The 21,456-nt window shown below is 55.4% G+C and overlaps 1 protein-coding gene across 6 annotated transcripts in view; it reads right to left on the reverse strand.

Annotated features, from left to right (window-relative positions):
• COL18A1 (collagen type XVIII alpha 1 chain) overlaps positions 1 to 21,456 on the reverse strand; it is a 90,608-nt gene that overhangs the window by 42,259 nt on the left and 26,893 nt on the right. For 3 of the 6 annotated variants that reach the window (XM_053565876.1, XM_053565875.1, XM_053565874.1), the window contains exon 1: positions 6,399 to 7,089. The exons of 1 other annotated variant lie outside the window; for it this stretch is intronic. In XM_053565876.1, the coding sequence (XP_053421851.1) occupies positions 6,399 to 7,023 (625 nt within the window). In that variant the 5' untranslated portion in view covers positions 7,024 to 7,089. Of the gene's footprint in view, positions 1 to 5,677; positions 7,106 to 21,456 lie in introns of those variants that run through there. 2 more of the 6 variants (XM_053565873.1, XM_053565878.1) reach the window with 2 other exon arrangements.

Below are 21,456 nucleotides of genomic sequence, written 5' to 3' on the forward strand. Positions count from 1 at the left end.
GATCTAACTCTAAGACCTAACGCTATAAAACTTCTATAAGAAAACAGAAGGCAGGGCGGCACCTGTGGCTCAGTGAGTAGGGTGCTGGCCCCATACCCCGAGGGTGTTGGGTTCGAACCTGGCCCTGGCCAAACTGCAACAAAAAGATGGCCGGGTGTTGTGGCGGACGCCTGTAGTCCCAACTACTTGGGAGGCTGAGGCAAGAGAATCGCCTAAACCCAAGAGTTGGAGGTTGCTGTGAGCTGTGACACCACAGCACTCTACCGAGGGCAACAAAATAAGAGTCTGTTTCTTAAAAAAAAAAAAGAAAGAAAGAAAACAGAAGGCAAAACTTCACAAAATTTAATTTGGCAAAGACTTCTTGGACAATGCTCCAAAGATGTGGGAAATAAAAGAAAAACCAGTCAAACTGGATTTCATGAAAATTTCAAAAACATTTCCATCAAAAGGTACCATCAATAGAGCAGCCCACAAGATGGAAGAGAATACGTACAAATCATTTATCTGATAAGAGATTAATATCCAGAATACAAGGAGAACTAAAATTTGACAACTGAATACCTTGATTCAAAATTTGGAAAAGCATTTGAATAGACGTTTCACCACATATATAAACAGTCGATAAGCACATGAAAAGATACTCTATCTTTAGAGAAATGCAAATCAAAACTACCACCTGACACCCATTATGGTGGCTATTATCAAAAAAGCCCAGGAAATATCAAACATTGGCGAGGACGAAGGGAAACCCAAGCTGCCAGGAAGGAAAACGGCACAACTACTATGAGAAACAATATGGTAGTTCCTCAAAAAATTAGAAATAAAATTACCAAACAATGCAGCCACTCCAATTCTAGGCGTGTGCCCCAAAGAATAGAAAACAGTCTCAAAGAGAGATCTGTACATCCATGTTCACAACAGCGTCATTCACATCAGCTACAGCTTGGAAGCAACCCAAGTGTCTACTGACTGGCTGGATAAGCAGACTGTGGTCCACCCACAGAACGGAGCATTGCGCAGCCCCAAAAGGAATGAAGTCATGACACACGTCACAGCACGAACACAACTGCAGACATTGCCCTCGCGGAAACCAGAAAGGGACAAACGCCATCTGACTGCACATGTGTGAGGTACCTCAAGTGATCAAATATAGTGGCAGAGAGCAGGCTGGTGACTGCCAGAGCCCAGGAAAGCAGGGGTGGGGGCCTTCATGATTAGAGGGTCAGGGCACCTGTTTGGAACCATGGAAATGTTCTGGAGGCAGAGGGTGGCTCTGGCTGCACAGCACTGTCTTGAGCTTGCCGCCCCCGACCTGCACACCCAAAAGTGGCTAAGATAATGAATCCAAGCTTACCTGTATTTTACCACTATTAAGAAAAAATTTTGAAAAAAAACCCTGACTTCCCTGTGGCAGGATAGGCAGCTCATTCCTTCCCTCATCCAGGTGAGGACTGAGCCTGACTGCGCCACGTCCCACCCCTGGCTCCCCCTGAGTAGGGGGACAGCCCCTGCAGATGCTGGCAGCCTCGATGTGATGGGAAGGCCAAGGAAATGAGCTTGGCTGAGAGCTCACCAACGGGGGCTGCCTGCAGAGCACACATGTGGTTAAGAACTAACACCACAGTGTACGGGGAATCACGCAGTTCAGTAGCACAAACCCCAAATAACTCCTAAAATTCAACAACCTGATTCAAAAATGGGCAAAAGACCTGAAAAGACATTTCTCCAAAGAGGACGCACAGGATAGGAATGCTCAGCATTAGCAGGCATCCGAGAGAGCAACCCAAGCCGCAAGGCGGCATTGTCTCACACCTGCTGGAGTGGCTGGCATCTGAGAGACAGAGGCAGCTGGTGCTGGTGAGGAGGACTGTGGGTGGGAGTGTAAAATGGTACAGCCACTGGGGACGTTCTACGTGACGCAGTCACCCTGTTTCTGGGTGCGCATCTGAGGAGAGTACATCAGGATCTCTGAAAGGGACACCTGCACCCCATTCACTGCAGCAGTGCTCACGACAGCCAGGACACAGAATTGGCCTCAGTGTCCAGAGGGATGAAGATTCTGTGGGGGCACACAGCAGAGCACTACTCAGCCTCACAAAAGCCTGGGAAATCCTGCCATGTGCAACACACCAGTGAGCCTGAAGGACCTTATACTATGTGGAAGAAGGCAGGCAGACTTCCCACATGTACAATCTGAAGCAGCCTTGCAGACACACAGGGCAGAAGAGCTAAGTCTCAATCACGCGGTAGGCGCAAGTTCTGAGGCTGTGATGTGCGGGGGACTGCTGTCCCAGCCCCGCAGGGCACCCAGGGGAAAGCTCCAGTGTCCTCACCACACGCAAAAAGCGGTAACCAGCTGAAGTGGTGGATGTTAATTAGCTTAACTGTGATGTGCGTGTCAGCGTACACACACACATACATACGAAATCATCCCATTGTAGGCTTTCAATTTACACGCAATTTAAAATATGCAAAAGAAAGAGCAGACAGCTGGGGTGGGGGGCGCGCCGTGCTCCTCCTCCTGGGCATCTGGTTCCAGCAGAACCCCAAGACAAGCTCCCCAGCCCCCCACACCCGTAGATGACCTTGTGGGCAAAGGTAGGCACTGCGGCCATTCCCACCCATCTGGGGAGATGGGGCATCCGTGGGGAGCTCAGCCAGCGTTGTCCAGAAAATGTGTGTAGGTTGCCAAGATGTGAGAGATAAATGTGAGCACTCTTCCATGGAAGTGGTCTTGCCTCTTTCTAATCAAAGTTAAATAGAAACCTCAAGTTAACTGAAGTGTTTTAAGGATCAAGGACATTTTCTAATGTCCTTTGTTTGACTCAAGAAGCCAGATGCAAGTGCCACAGTAAGAAGGGCTGTGCTAGTGTCCTCCCACTGACCCCCGGGGCACCTGGAGGGCTGCTACTTCCCAGGAGGACAAAGGGTCCTGCAGGCTGTGGGGCTCAGCCTCACCTGACCCCCACTTCCCACTGAGTGCCACGGCCCACGTATGTGGGACTGCCTCCTGAGCACCCCAGCAGCGTCTGTCTGCCCCTGTCTGTCCTCCCTGTTCCCCACCCCATGACACTACTGCCCCTGGTGCCCACCCACCCACCATCCTTGTCCAGCACCTGTGTGATGCCTGGGAACAACCTGAGCCAGGGTGCTGGGACCCCTCCCGGCCGCCTTCCTGCCAGCCACAAGTTTTTCAAGGACTGGCCTCCCGGGCCAGGTGCTCCTGCCTGTGGGAGCCAGGGACGACACCACGACACCACGGCAGCAGGGTTTGCAAAGGCATGGGAGGGTCCTATGGTGATGCCTGACAGCCCCACTGATACCACCAGCACAGCCTGGAGGGCTTCGCGGAGGCAGCGGGGTCCAGAGCAGCCTGAGCCTGCTCCCAACTCTCGGCAGCTGCAGGAGGGACACCCCACTGCTGGCCCACTGGGGGACGCTGGGAAGGCAGAGAAGAGTAACCCAGATGTAGCCCCGCCCCTCGTGGGGACCCGCTCCCTCTCTCTGTGACCTCACAAGCCCACAACCCAACCAGACCCTCCGTGGGGTCTCCATTGCCTGCTGCCCAACAGCTGGCTCCCACAGAGACCTCTCACCCCAGCACAAGCTGCACCGTGCCACCTGTGACCCCACGTCCCAGGACCAGCCCCCTCCACACGCTCCCCTGGGGAGCAGAGGAAGAGCTGCAAGGAAGGGGTGCAGGGCGGGTGCACGGCTTGGGGTCAGGGAGGACCCGAAATGCTGTGGACAGGCCCTAGGGGGAGCACCAGGGAGGACCCTGTGTGCTGTGGACAGGCCCTAGCGGGGTACCAGAGCCCTGACCCCATCCCCACCACAGGGGTGCAGAGTCCCTGACCCCCCACCACCCTGGGTCAGTGCGGACTTAGTCCCAGTCCTGGGGGCAGAGCCTGCACCCACCACGCCCAGAGCCCTCAGCCATCTGGAGAAGCTGGATACCTGCTCCTAGCCCCTAATGCCCCACCAGGGCTTTACCCTCTCCTACCCCTCACATGGTAGTGTATCCAATCCAATACAGGGCCCAGTGGGACTGGGGATCAAACTGGAGCAAAGAAGCGTGAGCAGTGGGGGGCAGGCCCCTCCTCAGCCAGGCCAGGGGACACCCACCTCTGCCCTGAGGGGACACGGTCCTGACTCCCAGACTCCCCCAGAGCTCTGCTGGGACACAGCCCCTTTAAGCTGGCTGGGCTCTGCTAACATGTCCAGATGTTCAGTGAAAAGGCCCCTTCAGGCCATGAAGCCCCAGCCAGCTGCAGTCAGGGAAATTCCTCGCCCATCCCACGCAGCCCTGCCTGGGCCTCTCCCCGCCTACACCATTCAGAGCCTGTCCAGCTGGGCAGACAGGGCCAATGGGCCTCCCTGTCCCCTACGGCCAGTCTCCACAGGCTCCCCGGTTCCTGATGGTAGAGAACCAGGTGGACTGTGCTCCAGCAGCCACTTCAGGGCTGCTCTGCCCCACATGCTAAGCCAGACCAGGGCTCAGCCACTCCAATTGCTCTGGGGATGAGAGAGGAGCCCCCAGGCTGACACCTGGGAATGGCCCTAACTGTCCACCCTCAGCCAGAGTGTGGCCCAAGCTGTCAGGGCATAACCACAGGGCCCTCCACCCCTATAGATGCCAGGCCCTCCCAGAGCAGACCCTGTTTACCTCCTCCTCTGCCTGGAAACCCGGCCACCCCTCTCTTCCCTCAGGCCTCAGACACAGCACCACCTCCAAGCAGCCCTTTCCATCCACTCCCTGCCCACCAGCCCCTCAGGCGCTATCTCTTGGGGTTGGACACCACCTGTCACTGGCACCTGCTCCTGCCCTTCCTGTGGCCCTTCCTGCACCCAGCTCCGGCAAGGGTCTGCAGAGGCTCAGGCCTTTGCCTGAAAGGGACCTCCCAAGTCCCCCCGTGGAGGCATGGACGAAGTTCCCACTGCAGACACCCATCTTGGAGTCCATGGCAGTCGCCCACTCCCAACAGCCCAGCTCCAAAGCCCAGGGCCCAAGGGTCAAGGCCACTTCCCAGCAGCAGCTCAGGGAAGACAGCCAGACAGGACAGGATGCCCTTGCCCACCCTGGGGGGGGGGGGGGGGCACACAGTTGCAGAGAGCAGAGAGGAGAGAAAAGGAGGCAGGCACGGCCCAAGGCCCAGGGTGGAAATGGAGGCCCCTCCCCCAACACCAGGCCAGCCACAGTGACAGGCTATGTGGTGGCAGGGGCACTGCAGGGAGGCTGTGTATGCCCCTCCAGGGACAGCCCAGGTGAGCACGTGCAGGAGACAGAGGGCTCCCTGCAGACCTCACTGGCCCGTTTCCTGCAAAGCCAGTGTCTTCTCCCTACACTGTCACATGCCTGCAGCCTCCCAGCCCGGACAGCTGGCTGCACAGGAGGAACGCCAGATAGCACAGCTTGGTGACCAGAGCCAGGGCAAGGCAGCCAGAACCCAATGGGAGTCTCAGTTCCTGTGGGCAACCAAGTCACCACCCTATACCTCAGTTTCCCCTGCAGAGCAAGTACTGAATCCGCTAAGATGCTGGGCCAGCGGGTTCTCCCCTGCAGGGGCCTCATAGCCCACCCTCTGCCCACTGAGGTGTAGGACCCTGAATGTAGAGGCTGTGGCTCCTGAGCTCATGTAGGACGGGCTGACCTGGCTCATGGTCCCGCTGAGCTTACCTGACGAAGCAAGAGGGGTGGGTGGGGGGACGGTGGCCCCCGTTACCTGCAGCCGGCCCAATGAACACGCAGTACCCATGCTCCTGGGCCGGGAGGGCGGCACAGGCCACGGGCAGCTGGCCCCCGTGCAGGTGGCGCCAGCATGCGTCCTCCAAGGCCTCGCAGAACTGGCGGCAGGGTGGAGGGGCGGGTGGCGGGGCTGGGCCACATGGGGGGGCCAGTAGCAGGCAGAAGAACCAGGCCAGGAAGGGGTGACAGCGTGTCTGGAGGAGGCCCCCCCACGCCTGCGCAGCAGCCCGCACCTCCTCGCCACTCTGGTGCTGGAGGTGGTTGGGCATCCAGGAGTGTTTGATGCCCAGGCGGCCACAGGCGGGCAGAGAAGGCAGCAGGGGCAGGCAACGGCCAGTCCCAGGAGGTGCAGAGTGATTAGCAGAATCAGCGGTGGAGGAAACCCAAGCCCCGCCGTCCCAAATTAAAGCTGTGACTGCTGTTTGAGACCATGTACCCAGGGAGTCAGAGAAGACAGCAGCATGTGTGCCCGGGGAGCCCATCACCAGGGGGTGCAGAAGCGGCGTGTGCCTGCGGGCATCAGGGTGCTGCTGGCTGGAACCGGCTGCCACAGGTGAGAATCCTCGGCCATCCAGATCCTGTAGCCACCCCAGGGGCTGCCTACTTCCCCAGGGAGGAGCCCCGCCTGGAGTGGCGGAGAGAGACGCTCTACCTGGGGACAGGGGTGACACTGAAGGCCCCCTGAGCAGTGCCTGGGGCCAGCCCCATAAGGAGGTGGACAGGGTGGGTGCAAGCAGAGTTGCAGTCCTAGTCGTGTGGGCTCCTGGAGAGCTCCGGGTACCACTGCTCGGCTGGGGAGTGGTCCCGTCCTCCCAGGGAGTGCTGGAGGGCTCAGGGTGGGTGGAGGGCTCAGCAGCTGGCATCTTCCCATGGGCGGCAGCACTCTGAGTGGGGGCTGCGTCATCCCACAGCTGTACAAAGTTCCGGATGCCCTGGGCCACGTTCAGAATCTTGGCTCCAACTCCCGCGATGTTCTCATCCCTCCTGTCGGGGCTCGAAGTAACAGGGGTGGTGGGAGGCCCAGTCCAGCCACCTTCCAACAGCTCCAGGGGCGGCTCAGGGCTGGTGGGGGCTGTCCCTCGCTCTGTGGGGCCATCCCAGGGGGCCACATGTGCGGTAGGCTGCACAGATGGATGGCCCTGGGGCTCAGCTGGGGTAGCCGGGGGGCTAGTGGCCTTGGACCACAGCCAGTCCAGGCCCAGCAGGTCGGCCCGGGCAGCTGAGAGATAGCAGGTGAGCAGCACCAGGCTCAAGTGGCTGCTGGGGTCAGGAGCCATGGGTCTGTGTGTGTAGGCTGGGGCAGCCAGCAATAGCTGGGTCTGCCCTGAAGGAGGGGCCACCCGGATCCGCCCTCCTGCCCACGCTGGAGCAGTCCTCCTGCCTCCCTCCCAGGAACTCTTCCATATACCTTCTCTCCCTGCAGCAGGGACTGGACACAAGTGGATACAGGTAACCAGCTCCTCAGGACCTTTAACCCTTCCTTCTCCACACCCCCAGGGCAGGCTCAGAGAGAAGGGGGGACTTTGTCAAGAACACCCAACGGAGCCCCTGAATCGCTCCACTGGGGGCTGGAGGAGGAAGGGAGGCTGAGTCTTTGCTAGGGGGAGGCTCTGGCCAGGACCCCTGGACTTCGGAGACAAGGACAGGGGCCCCACCCCTGCTCCTCCTCCCACTGAGAAAGCCCGGAGAGCCTGGCCCAGAGCAACTGCTGTGTGGTGAGCTTGGAACTTGGGAGTTCTCCTGCTGCCACTGTGCTGACCCCCTGGGGGCGGCCCTTCCATCCTGCCTGGCCCCACGCTGCCCCCAGCCTGCTGCCCCCAGCCTGCTCCGTGTTTTCCCCTTCCCCCACACCCCCATACCAGCTGTGCTGGTTAGAAACGCCCTCTGGCCACCTACTCTGTGCCAGGGTTCTGTTGGTGTGGCCTGGTCCCATGGGCATTTCTAAATAATTCTTGGGAATTGCTGACCAGGACAAAATGCAGAGCCAGCTGCATATCCACACATGGGCAAAAGGAAACGAAGGGGACTCGTGGGACCGATGGTGCCATGGACGGCAGGTGCCTGCCCTCCACACTGTGAGCAGGGCCTGTGGTGCTGCCAGAGCCTCTAAGCTCTCCTCACCTACCCCAGGTCCCTACCCACAGCTCAAGTGCCCACCCAGAAGCTGCCTCTGCTGGTGGCACTGAGGCTGGGATAGGGTTAGGGGAGCCTGGGCCCCTCATTATCAGGCCTGGTACTCAATGCCCCTTCAGGGCCTGTGTCCCAGGGAGGAACCATTTCCGGGGAGCTGCCACCACTCTGCCAGGAAAGTTTATCAGGCTGGGCTGTGACTGGACACTGGCGCCACATCAGACCCTTCCCCTCACTCATTCTGGGATCGCACTTCTGTCCAAAATCCTAAAGGCACTGCCACGGGAATGCCAGTCTGCAGAGACTGCTGCACGGTCTCAGGAAGGCCCATCCCGCCAGGCCCTGCCATCACTCTTCCCGCTGGGCCCCACAGGGCAGGGTCAGTGCCACCCTCAGCACTGCAGCCCGGCAGGTGAGAGCTGACACACATCAGCCCAGAAAACCACCTTCAGGACAGAACATCCCGTTGTGGCCCTGGGGCCCAGAGCAGCATGGGGACTTCTCCCCAGCCACACACATGGATTTGGGCATCTCCAGGAGTCTGCAGACGTCCCCACACCTGTATGACCTGCGCAGAGCGGCATTCAGGAGCCACGGCTGGTGCTCAGGGACAGCTTCCGACTGAGCAGCAGCAGCGTCCTGTGCCTAGGATAATCACAGGTCAGGGTGCACATGAGTGTCCAGGTGCACAAGTGATTCCACTGGGGTCCCCTCCCAGTGCTCTGTGCCCCTGGCTCTGAGTGACTCGTGGTCTAGGCAGAGGGGACCTGAGTGGTTTAGTCCGGGACTGAGCAAAAGTCTCGCTCTAGTGCTGCTGCTGAGCATCAGCTCGTGGGGCCTCAAAGCAGTGATGTCCTCCTCAGCCTCAGTTGCCCCATTGACAAAAGCATCTAGTTGGACAGGAGCAAGTTTTCTCCCATCAAGAACATTCCATGGACTTGCACCCCAACAGGACTATGTGTGCAGTATAAGCACCCACCAAGTTCCCCTCAGGCCCATGAAAACCCACACGCAGCCTGGGTGTCAGCCCACTACCATGAAGAAACTGCCACAGAGACGTGAGGGCCTGGCCAGAGAAAATCCAGGCCCATGCACGCACACATAGGCTCACATTTTCACACCCACAGTTTTTACCATCACGGCCACACTACGGCCCATGAGTGCTCCACGGGCACTGTCTCCTCTGCCGCTGTGTGGCCCAGGCTGCAGCCCCGGGCTGGGGTTGGTAACAGCCAGAGCAACTGTGATGAAACAGCTCTGTAATGTGTCCCCACCTGCCCCAAGCACAGAACACTAAGGCGTCATCCATCGACAGTGTCCAAGGGGCAGGCTGTGTTGTCTGGGCTCAGAACTCATGTTCCAAACAGCTGAAGCCCATGTCAGCCTGTAAGGACGGGACGGCCCACCATGTGCAAACATCTGTGTCTCAGCAAGGCCCTGCTTCCAAAACTAATCCCCACAATGCTCAGAATTATCTCAGAAATGCCCAGAGAGTAGTTTACTTGCTTAAAAACGCGCTGTCGCTGGTGTGATTTTATGCCTAAATGTGTTTCTGGAAAATTTCAGTACAGAAATTACAAAGTTCCCTCCACCCCCCATAAGTTGGGAGGGATGTCTGTGGTGGGCACCCTGACTCTCTCAGAGGATACCCCCAGCCCAGGAGTGGTCACACAGATGGTCACTCCTTGCACATCCAGGTGCGAGGAAGCAACCGTGGCTGCTCCACCCTCAGGACTCAGGCAGAGGGAAGCTGACACAACCAGGCACACCTACACACATACACAGTGTGCATTTGCACACAATGGAGCCGGGGCTATGGTGGCCCCTGATGGGGCACTAGCCTGGGGGTCTCCAGGGTCAGGGAGCTGAGAGCCCAGGAGTTCCCACACCCGCCTCAACCACCAGCCATTCCCACACTAGGGCTGTCTGCAGCTGAGCGCCCTCCTGAGGAGACAAGGCAGCCCCCTGAAGCCTAAGGACCCCCTGAGTGGAGTAGCCACCTGGCCCTGTGGACCCTGAAGGCGCTGCCCCCATGGCAGAGTGTAGTGCAGCCTCCCATGCAGGAGCCTCAAGTGCAGATGAGGAGACTCAGGTATTATGTTTCCAGAATGGCCAGGGGCAGAATCCACCTGACCAAGGACACAGGCACCAAGAGGAGCTGCCCCACCCAGAAGTTCCCACCCCCTCTTTGGTGCTGAGATGTTCCCCTGCCCCCCAGCCAGGGCCTGCTCTGTCTTGTTGGCCCGTCTGGTTGGATTCCTGAATAATGTGGTATTTTATTTTCACCTATGAAAAACGCCAACATGTGAATAGCGGAAACTGGCTCACTTCAGGGCCAAGAGGTGAGTCGTGCTCAGGACTGAGGCTCAGCTGTGAGATGCCTCCAGGAGCAACACCTGGGTCTCACTGTGTGGCAGCCCTGGCCAATGGATGGGGCTGCTTGGAGGGGGCCCTGGGGTAGCCCACACCCTGGCTCAGAAGGCTGACCAGGACATGACAAGGGAGAAAGCATTCCCCTCCCTGAGCCTCCCCCACCCATGGACACTTGCCTAAGCCAGGAATGTCCTGCACAGGCCCTCGGGCTGGGCTCTCGCTCCTGCCCTCCCTGGGGAGTAGGTCCTCTCCTGGACAGGTTACTGCCCATTCCTCACCAGGGCCACCCCGCCAGCCACCACCCTGCCTGCAGAGTGACCTGACCCTGCCTGGAGACCCTGTGGCTGGAGGTGGCCGCACTAGGAGAGGCCAGCAGCCAGGGCCCCTGGGCACCTGGCCTCCCTGGCGCCCTCTGTGACCCAAGGAGCCTGCAGGCCCTGCTACCAAGCAAAGCCAAAGGCCTAGTGTGGCAGAGGGAGCACGGCCATACCCATCTGATCCAGAGCAGTGAAGAGCACACTGATCCTCTCTTGTGTCCCAGACCCTGTATTCAGATGAGGCCTGCCTGGCTCTGCCCCAGAGTTGCGTTCCCAAGCTGAGCCCCAGTCTCTCCCAGGCTCCAGTGTCCCTGCAGCCTGGCAGAGCTCCAGGGCCACCAGGTGGGGATCCAAATTCCTCCACAGGGGTGTTTTGGCTCCTAAATAAATACCGAGCACTGCCTAGCTCCTAGCAGGGCCCAAGGGTCAGGAGAAGCACAAAGGAGACCTGTCCTCCCTGGGGGCCCTATACGGCCCAGACCCTCCAGGCTGCAGGGCACCTTTCCAGCGATGTCTGCCAACCCCACCTCTGGACAGGGGCCAGTGCCAGGCTCTCAGCAAAAGGCTGGACCCAAACCCAAAGCAGTAGCAGATAAAACCAGGCTGTGGGACACTCCAGCTGCATCCCCAAGGCCTGCTGGAAAAGGTGGGTGAGGGGCTGCAGAGCCTTGGCCACCAACACAGCGTGCAGTCCCCGAGCTGTCCAGGCTTGCAAAAAAGAGACGCTACCCAGCGCTGCAACAGATTTGAATACAGCATGTTTAGGAGAAGATGGACAGAATCACTATGGACTCAGAACATATCCTGGTTCTCAGGAAACAGCATTGGAAGCCCCACAGGGCCAGGGTGGAGACACCACAGTTGATTTACCAAGAAAAAGTATGTGCATCCTGGCATCGGACATCAAGTGTGTGCATGTATATGGTTGTGCACACACGTGTGTGGCCGTGCACATCTTCTGCATGGACAGCATGTGTGTGCATGTTGTATAGGTGGAGGCATGTGCACTTTGCACACACAGGATAGTCTTGTGTGTGGATATGCACACATGTGGGCACTTGTGCAGGTGCACAGGCGTGTGTGTGGATGTGCACATGGATGGGCAAGAAAGGGAGCACCTAGAAGTCCCTCAGAGTTAACTAGTGAGTGTGGGGAAGGATGTGCCAGGGCATCGACTCCTCTGGCGTTGAAACATTGTGATGTGAAGTTCACAGGGAACGTGGGGTTTCCTCCTGGAACGCAGGGGAATGCAGGTGACTTAGCAGAGGATGGGCAGAAATGCTCCTCAGGCACCTGGCACGGAGCCCAAAATAGACAAGGAGAGGCGTGCAGCCAGCTGTCACCTGTCCCGTGCTGCAGCAAGGACAGGCAGGAGAGGCTGGAGAGGGACACTCGAAATCAAAGGAAATAAAGTCACTAACGCAAAACAAAGGATCTGAACGTGCTCTGGGTTAACTGCAGAGTCTAAGACAGTGATTTTTATTACTTTTTTTTTTTTTTTTTTTTTTTTTTTTTTTTTTTAATTTGGCCGGGGCTGGGTTTGAACCCGCCACCTCCGGCATATGGGACCGGCGCCCTACCCGCTGAGCCACAGGGACTGCCCCTAAGACAGTGATTTTTAACAAGTGCGCTGTGGCACCCCGGTGTGCCTGAGGGGACCTTAGGTGTGCCATGAAAATTTTTAAGATCATTAATTAAATTGTTTTTAAAAAAAGATCAAAGCACAGTAAGTATATTCTTTTTTTTTTTTTTTGAGACAGTGTCTCACTATGTCACCCTCTGTAGAGTGCTGTAGCATCTCAGCTCACAGCAACCTCAAACTCTTGGGCTTAAGTGATTCTCTTGCCTCAGTCTCCCAAGTAGCTGGGACTACAGATACCTGCCACAGCACCCAGCTATTTTTTGGCTGCAGTTGTTATTGCTGTTAGGCAGGCCCGGGCCCGGCTTGAACCCACCGACCTTGTTGTATGTGGCTGGCACTCTACTCACTGAGCTACGGGCACTGAGCCATCCTTTTTTTTTTTTTTTTTTACTTTTTAAAAAAAATCAACATAATTTAAGTCTGCCATGGAAGTTTAACTATAGGTTCAAGTGTGCCCTGAGATTAAGAAGGTTGAAAAAACACTGCCCCAAAAGGACCATCCATGTTCTAACCCAAAACAAGGTAGAATTTTTTAAGTCTCTAAAAATTTGGAGAACTAAGAGGTCCCCCTACTCCTTTTCCCAGATTGTTTTGGCTGTTGCAGGTCACAGCTGGATTTTGATGGAGTTGCACTGACTTAGGTGATTTGGGGAGTGTCACTGTCTTCAGAATAATTCTTCCCATCTGTAAACATGGGACGGTTTTCCATTTGTTTCAATCTTCCTTAATTTCAACATTGTTTTATAGTTTTCAGAGTGCACATTCTGCACTTCTTCTGTGAAATTTATTCCTAAGTATTTTATTCTTTTTGATGCAATGTGAATGAATATTTTTTCTTCATTTCAACTTTGGACTGTTCGTTACGAATATAAAGAAATATAATTGATTATCCTATATTGATCCTGTATGCTACAACTTGGTTGAACTCATCTATTACTTTTAACAATCTTTTTAGTTGATTACTTATAGTACCTTCATATACACAAGCTCTGGCATCTAATAGTTTTACATTCTTTTCCAAGCTGGAAGTCTTTTATTTCTTTTTTCTGCTCGACTAACCTGGCAAGGACCCTCTGGTTCAGGGTTGGATAACAAGGCAACAGGGAACATTCCTATCTTCTCCTGATCACGGGGGAAGGCTTTCAGCTCTTCACCTTGAGCATGATGTCAGCTATGGGCTTGTCACAGACGCCCTTTATCAGGTTGTTGAGTGTTTTTTTCATGAATACTTTTGGATTTTGTTAAATGCCTTTTCTGCAGCTATTCAAATGATAGTGATATGCATTTTTTATTCTATTGATATAATAATGTATTACATAGATTTTTTCAGATGTTAAAACAACTTTGCATTCCTGGGATAAACCCCACTTGGTCATGGTGTATCTCTTTTTATACATTGCTGGATTTGATTTGCTAGTATTTCTCTAAGGATTTTTGTATACATATTCATATCAGAAACTGGTCTATAGTTTTCTTTGTGACGTCTTTGTCTGATTAGGGAATCAGGGTAATAGTGGTTTCATAAAATGAGTTGGTAAGTGTTTTTTGAAAGAGTTAGGAAGAACTTGGGAGAATTCAGCTGTAAAGCTCTCTGGTCCGGGCTTTTCTCTATGGGAAGTTTGGGTTACTAATTCTGTCTCTGCCCATTACACATCTCTGCGGATTGTCTTACTGAATTGACTGGAGCAGCTCGTGTCTTTCTAGGAATCTGTGCACTTCCCCACTTCAGGACTGATAACAGAGAGCAATGTCAATACAGATGCTATGGCACTAGCAAGAGACAGACTTGGGCCAGTGCGCTATGACCGAGACTTCCGAACTACAACACACTGCCGTGGTCAACCGAGGCCAACAGGGCCTCCCCAACACACGGAAGGAAGTTGAATCCTTGTTCCTCCTCATGTACAAAACCTAACATAAATGGATCAAAAACCTGAATACAAGCACTGAAAACATAAAACTTTTAGAAAAAAAAAAAAAGTCTTTATAATCTTGAATTTGGCAAAAGATTCTTAGATATAATACCAAAGCCCCAAATGACAAGAGAGAAAAATAGAAAAACTGACATCATAAACTTTTAAAGTTTATGTTTCCAAGGACACTGTTGAGAAAGAAACAACCCATAAAAGAGGAGAAAACATTTGCAAATCATCCACTTGATGAAGCACCTGTATCCATGTAAAGACTCAACAATAAAAAGTCAATTAAAAATGGGCAAAGAATCTGAACAGACATTTCTCCAAGGAAGATATGCAAATTGCCAACAAGCACAGAAAAGGTGCTCAATAGGGATCAGTCACCAGAAAAATGTGAATGGGAAGATGAGAGCCTACTTCACACCCAGTAAGATGCCAGAATCACAATGTCAGACAAAATCAAGCTGGCAGGAGGCAACAGTGGAGCCCTCACATCACTGGAGGCAAAGCAGCTCCTCCAGGGATCAACTCCCAGAAATTTCCCTTTAGGTAATCTCTCCACCCAAAAGAAAGGAAAATAGACATCTCGGTAGAAACCTGTACACAAACGTTTACAGCCACATTACTCCCCATAACCAAACAGTGGGAACAACCCAAATATTCACCGGTTGCTGAATTGGCCCTGGTGGGTCTGCACAGTGGGGTGTTATCTGGCAATAAAAGATGCAAAGCACTGGCACAAGCTCAGACACACTCGGCCTCAGCATCGAGCTGAGGAGGAAAAGCCAGTCCCTCATGGACCACATGCCTGTCCTGTGATTCCATCGACACTGAAGTCCAGATAGGGACATCCACTTGGATGGCGAGGCTGTGGGGTGGAGGGTTGGGGGAAGGCAGACACAAGCTGCAGGGCTTGTTCTAAAACTGACTGGGATGATGGTTTACATAAAAAACACACAATTGTGCCCTTTTAATGTGCTAACTGCAGAGTAGGTGAATTATATCTCAGCGAAGAGATCCACGTCACATTTTCCAGAACACACGATTCTTAAAGCTACTTAACTTGTATACTTTAACTTTCTGCGAGACTGACTTCACTCTTCCATGCATTTCATGAAAGCGTTTTTTCTTCTATGAATTCCCGTGTGCTTTTAAAATTCATCTTTAAAGGAGGTATTTGTCGTTTTTTTAAGACTAGGGATATGGACTCTGGGTCATCTTTGCTGTTGGTGTTGCCTTCTGAACTCACCATGAGCACTTTGCAGGCACATCCTTTCCTGCCAACGACTTTGGTCTCCTTCCCGGCTCAGTCTGTGCACACACCAGGGACTTCCTGCCCAGAATGCCACACGCCTGAGGAGATGCTCTCACACTCAGGACCATGAACCTCATCCCATCTCCACAGGCGTTTTACAGCCAAGAAAACCACACTGAGAGGGGGAGGGGTTGGTGCAGCCTCACAGTGACCAGGTCCCTGTTAGCTCTTCACTTTGCACAGAGACGCGTTCCTCGTTCACTCAACAAATACACACAGGGCCGACTGTGAGCCCAGTCTGCTCTGGTGCAGAAGATGCTCTGGTGACCAAAAAGGAGGGTCTCCTTGTGGCACTCAGCTACAGTGGCCTACCACAAAGGAACCAGTTGACTTCAAGAGGTCGCACAGTGGAGATAAACCAGGCGGGAGAGAGCAGAGGACAAGCAGATGACCCTCCCAGCAGGACATGATCAGGGAAGGAGCCTCTCAGATAACACAGCCTTGGGACACACCCCTAGAGTGACAACGAGTTCTGGTGTCGTGAAGGTGCCTTCTGGTGGGAGGGCCAGATGCCCCCTTGGCCACCCCAGGAGAGGATGGGCAGCCATGGCCAGTCATGGGGTGGCCAGTCACTGGGGAGGACGGTCTCCTTTCCAGGAGTCTGGAGGATCAACCACGCCTGGTATCTGAGTGATGAACACAGTGGGCCGTCCGCTAGGCCTGCCATGCCCAGGGCCTGCAGCTAATCTTTTCCTCTCCATGAATAGGGACTGGTGATGGCGTGGGGAGGGGAGGGGCATTTCTCTCAAATAAATGCACTTAACCCAAGAAATTAGTATTTGACAAATGTCACAGAGGCCTACCGGGGCCCAGCTTTGAGCACCGCTGCACGAGGCTCACCCAACCCCGGCCCACTGGGAGCACACGGTGCCCGGCCACTGAGGGGCAGCGGTGATGGATACCCACCACCAGGACACCACGCCTGGGCCTCTGAGGCGAGGCACTTCCAGGGGCAAAAGGGAAAGGCTTGGGTGGCCTTCTATGCAAGCGATGGCCCATTTGGTTTTTAAGGTTGCACAGGTTGACTTATTAACTAAACTTTAATGGGGAGCCCGAGGGCACACTCTTGCATCCAGGTTCCCATGTCGGGGAGCAGCCAGGCCTGCTCTCCTGACCGTAACGGCTGTGCTGGCATCTGGGGGGCTGCCCACATGTCCTCCAAGAACCCGTCAACATCCTCACAAGGCCCACACCAGGCCTGTGGCCACACAACCAGGTATGGGCCACCCCCTCCTCCCCGTGGGGCCTCAGCCTCCCTGCAAAGGTCTAGAAATAGTCACCATCAGTAAGGAAAGCAGGACTGGCCTTCCCAGGCAGAGGAGGACCCTGGGGGTGGGGGTGGGGCACAGCCCATGGCTGTCACACCCGGCGTCCTCAGCAAAGCAGCCTTGGACACTGGGGACAAGTCCACCAGGGCAGACTGAGCCATAGGGACCATGTGGCACCTTCTTCCTCATGCCACAGCAGGTCAAGACAGACGTGGTGCCCAAAGCTGCAGCTAGCCTTCCACTCCGGGCATCCCGTCCTCGGAATCCCCCAGCTCTGCTAAAGCTCTGTGTTCCACTGGGCCTTCTGACATGTGGGGAGCGTCACAGGTGGATACCCAGCCTGGCAGAGCCACTGGACACCTCTGGGCCTGGGCGTGCTCATCTGCAGGTTGACAGTGTCACTGCCCAATGACAGTAAGCCCAACATCCAGAGGTGGTAGGGCAGAGTACACAGACAAGGGTGGGCTCATGGCAGAACCTGCACCACAGCTGAGCTCATGGGACAGAGAACTCCCCTCCCTGGGGACAGCGCCGTGTCTGCACATCCCCCAAGTAGCTGCCAACAACCTCAGGCCCTGGGAGCTCCCTGGGGCCACCCTGAACCAGCCCTCCCCCACCCAATCCCTCGCATCCCCCCAGGGTCAGCCTGACCCAGCCCTCCTCCACTTGGGCCCCACACATCCCCCCCAGGGTCACCCTGGCCCATCCCTCCCCCATTTGGCTCCCCGCATCTCCCCTGAAGTCACCCTGGTCCAACTCTCTCCCTCCCCCTAGAGGTCCAGGCCTGGGACCTGGGCAGGCCCTGCCCACCTGCTCTCCCAGGGGTGCACTGGGTACTCCTGCACTGCCCAGTCATGGTGGCAGCCCTCAGGCTGGTCCTGTGAGCTCACGTGCACATCAGGACACAGCATTCTGAGGCCACCAGGCCAGTGGCAGACACGTATAGGGGCCCTGCCAGGAGCTGCCGAGCAATTGGGCATGCTGGGGGCCGGCGTTCCCTGATTACAGACATGTCCTGCAGGTGTGTGCTGGTCATGACGGGCAGGCCAGGGCTGACACAGCAGCACATTGGACGCCCAGGTTCTATGTCAGCACGGAACCTGTGAATGAGACCTAATTAAAGAAAGAGTCTTTGCAGACGTTATTAGTTACGGTTCTTGACATCATCCTGAGCTGTCTAGGTGGCCCAAAATCCAGTGACAAGTGTCTCTACAAAAGACAGAGGAGGCCACCAAGATGAAGACAGAGGGTGAGGGACGTGGCCACAGCCAAGACATGCCTGGTGGACGAAGCAGGAAGCCCCTCCCTGTAGCCTTCAGGAGGACAGAGAATTGTGTGTGTGGTGGTTTGTTCTGATGGCCCTGGGGAGCAGGTGGGGATGGTCGGGGCTGGGGGAACTGAGGCAAGACGCAGGCCCCAGGCCAGCTGGAGCTGACAGCTTCCAGGAAGCTTGCAGAGTCACAGACGCCTCTGCTGGGAGTGGCCTGGCAGCCCTGGTCACTGCTGATTCATGTCACAGGAACGTGACCCCATCCTACATGACGTGGGCCGAGGGCGGGCGGGCTGCTCAGCACAGTGCGGCCTTTGCCCTGCTCTGGCCCTGGCCCCCAGATCCTGGTGCCCCCACCCTCAACCCCGGCCCCTCACCCAGGCTCCAGAGCTCTGCAGACACGGGACTCAGCAAGTCCCCTTTCACCCCCTCTTGAAAACTTTACTGCAAGAATGCAGTAGGATTGGGGTAACAAGAGTCCTGGAACTTCTCCTGGCTTCTCGTCTTGGTTTTGACTTGTTTGGGGGAAGGAAGAAGCAGCAAAGGGTCCGGACGCCACCCTCGCTGCCCACAGAAGATGACAAAGGCGCCAAGCTTTCATGTTTCAACAATAAATCCCCAAATGCCCGTTCCCAGGCCCCACCTGGGGGCTGCGAGCCTGAAGGTCCCACCTCCCACCCTGCTCTCTTCCCGCCCCCTCCCTGTTCCCCCCGCCCATCTGTGCACGGAAAGGTTGGTGTCTGTGCGCAGCTGGCACAGCAAGACGGGCCGGATGCTCCCACGTTCCAGCTCTCATTCTTCTTGGCCAGCAGGTTTTCTGTCACCAGGGCCAGGCTCAGAGCATGTGGCTGAGGACAAAGCAGACCACCAGAATGCAGTCCTCCTGTAAGGAAGGATGCCCCCCATGCCCCTGCCCCTCAGGGCAGCCCAGGCAGGCTGGACCTCTCAGGCCTCTGCCTCCCTCAGTGCAAGTCTGAACTTGGTGACCCTTGGCACCCCCAGAAGAGGACTCTGTGCCCTATGTGTCTCTCACTGGCCCCAGGTGGAGGTCGAGGGCCTCTGCCCACCCCTCCCACGGCCGACCCACTCAGCTCATCCTGGGGCTTCAGGGGGACAGATCACTCTCTGCTACTCCCTGTCACACACACACAAAGTAAGGCTTTGCAATGGGCCTCTGGTGACATAAGGGGAAATTTGTCCGCAGGACAGATGGGCCAAGGTACCCCTCCCTGATGTGCTGGAAAGGGAAGAACCTGCCTCTGATGAAGGCCCAGGTGCCAGGTGCAGGGGCAGGGTTGACAACCCAGAGGCACAGGGGGTCTCCCACCGCAGCCTCGGTACCACCAGGCTGAGAGAACTGCCCAGCCTACTCTGAAGGGCGTCCGCGAGCGTCCACATGGACTACCCGGAACTCAGCATGGCAGCCCTGCTCCAGGTGCCAACTGCCCAGAGGGCTTCAAAACACACCACACCTGGGACTCCATTATTAGTTACAGGTCTTGAGATCATCCTGGGCTGTCTAGGTGGCCCAAAATCCAGTGACAAGTGGGCCCCGGCCAGTAGCCAGTTCCGATCCCCTGGGTCTGGGGTAGTCTGGCATGGGTATGTTTTTTTTCTGAGACAGAGCCTCACTATGTTGCCTTTGGTAGAGTGCCATGAAGTCACCGCTCACAGCAACCTCCAACTCTTGGGCTTAAGCAATTCTCTTGCCTCAGCCTCCTAAGTAGCTGGGACTACAGGCGCCCACTACAACGCCCAGCTATTCTGTTGTTGTTGTTGTCATTGTTATTTAGCAGGCCCAGGCTGGGTTCAAACCCACCAGGCCCAGTCCATGTGGCTGGCGCCCTAACCACCCAAGCCTGGCATGGGTATTTTTGAAAAGTTTCCAGGCAATTCCTGTATGAAGCTATGGTGTGAAAGAAAAATCACAGCAAGCCCCAACTGCTTCCCAGGAACACGAGACAGAGACCTGGGATCCAGAGGAAGGGCTGGCCCCCGCCAAGGCGGTGGGTGCCCAGCTACCAACTCCCAGTGGCCACACAGCAGGCTAGAGGCAGCTGCTTCCCTCACAGATGGTGGCAGTTGGCTTGGGGCTCTCCACACTGCCAAGAGGCCGAGGGGCTTTAGGATCCAGTCCCACTTCGCTCAGATCCTTCACTGGCCACCCCTCCACCACCACCACCCGGCTCCCACTGAATGGCACATGCCTGGAGAATGCAATGAATTCCAGCCAGAACCACGGAATGCAATTAGAGAGTTAAGTCAGTGCCAGAACAATCAGGCAACAAGCAGTCGGTTGGCCACACACCTCCCTCCCTACCCTGGGGGGTGCTGAGGACGGCCCAGAGACACCTGCTCAGGTACATGGCAGGGGTACAGCCCACACACCAGCGGCCTTGGTGCCCCTGCAGCCCTCCCGTTGGAGCTACTGCTAACACTGGAGGGCAAAGAGGAGCAGTATAGGGTATAGGGTAGGCATGGCTCTTAGCCTGAAATTCATCTACTTGTTTTTACTCCAGAAGTCATGAAGACATTTCAATCTCCTCTGCTTCGAGTTCCATTTCTTGCTAAATGCACAAGTGGAGACTAATTCACTTAGGTCTGTAGTAGGTGCTTATTAGCAGTTTCCAAGCATCTTAAACAGGCACTTAGCCAGGCACAAGGATAAAGTCGCCCTTCAAATCCTGAACTCTGCTTGCTCTGGGCACTCACTGCTCTAGGGAAGGCGTGCTCTGCTCCAACCACCAACATAGGTTTGCAAACCCCGACGCGTGTGTACTGCGTGATCTGTCCTCGACCCCGCTGTGTGGGACACATCTGTCACAACAGGGACAGGCCACCAGGGGGAGGCACAGAACTGGACGTTTCTCGGCCAGGCACAGAAGTCCCAGCAGGAAAATCAAACCAAAAGTTTCACTTTTGCTGGTCACTGTTGGATCCTTTCTCATTATGAAAGAAATGCTCCTACTGTGATGCACAGAGGCTCAGGTAGTAGAAGGCAATAGCCGCCCTGCCCCGCAGCCACATCGGCGGGCACCTGCCTGTCCACACTTGATTTGCTAAAACACCACAACATACACAGAAGCTTCGTCCCTCCGAACCAGGCAGCCCGAGGGACGTGGATGACCACCTCTCTCCCACCCGTTATTCTTGTCCAAAATAACCAAGGAACAAGTTTATCACAGCTTTGTATATAATAACAACAGATACGTTTTCTTGAATTTTAAAAAATCTTTACAAATTTCAGTTTTCATTTTTAAGTTGCCACATAGAAATAACCTGTGCATGTCTCTGGGCACATGGTGATGCTCCCACAGATAGCGTCACATGGTAGGAGGGTGACAAGCCAGCCGTCCCCTCAGACATGGCCCATTTCTTCATGTGGGGACACTCAGTGTTGCACTTTCCAGCAGTCAACTCCATTCCGTCCCAATGGACAGGGTCTGGCTGCTAAATGTGGTGCTGTACTCATGCCCTGA

The sequence above is a fragment of the Nycticebus coucang genome, chromosome 16, assembly GCF_027406575.1.
Source record: "Nycticebus coucang isolate mNycCou1 chromosome 16, mNycCou1.pri, whole genome shotgun sequence".
In the NCBI taxonomy this organism is placed as follows: domain Eukaryota; kingdom Metazoa; phylum Chordata; class Mammalia; order Primates; family Lorisidae; genus Nycticebus; species Nycticebus coucang.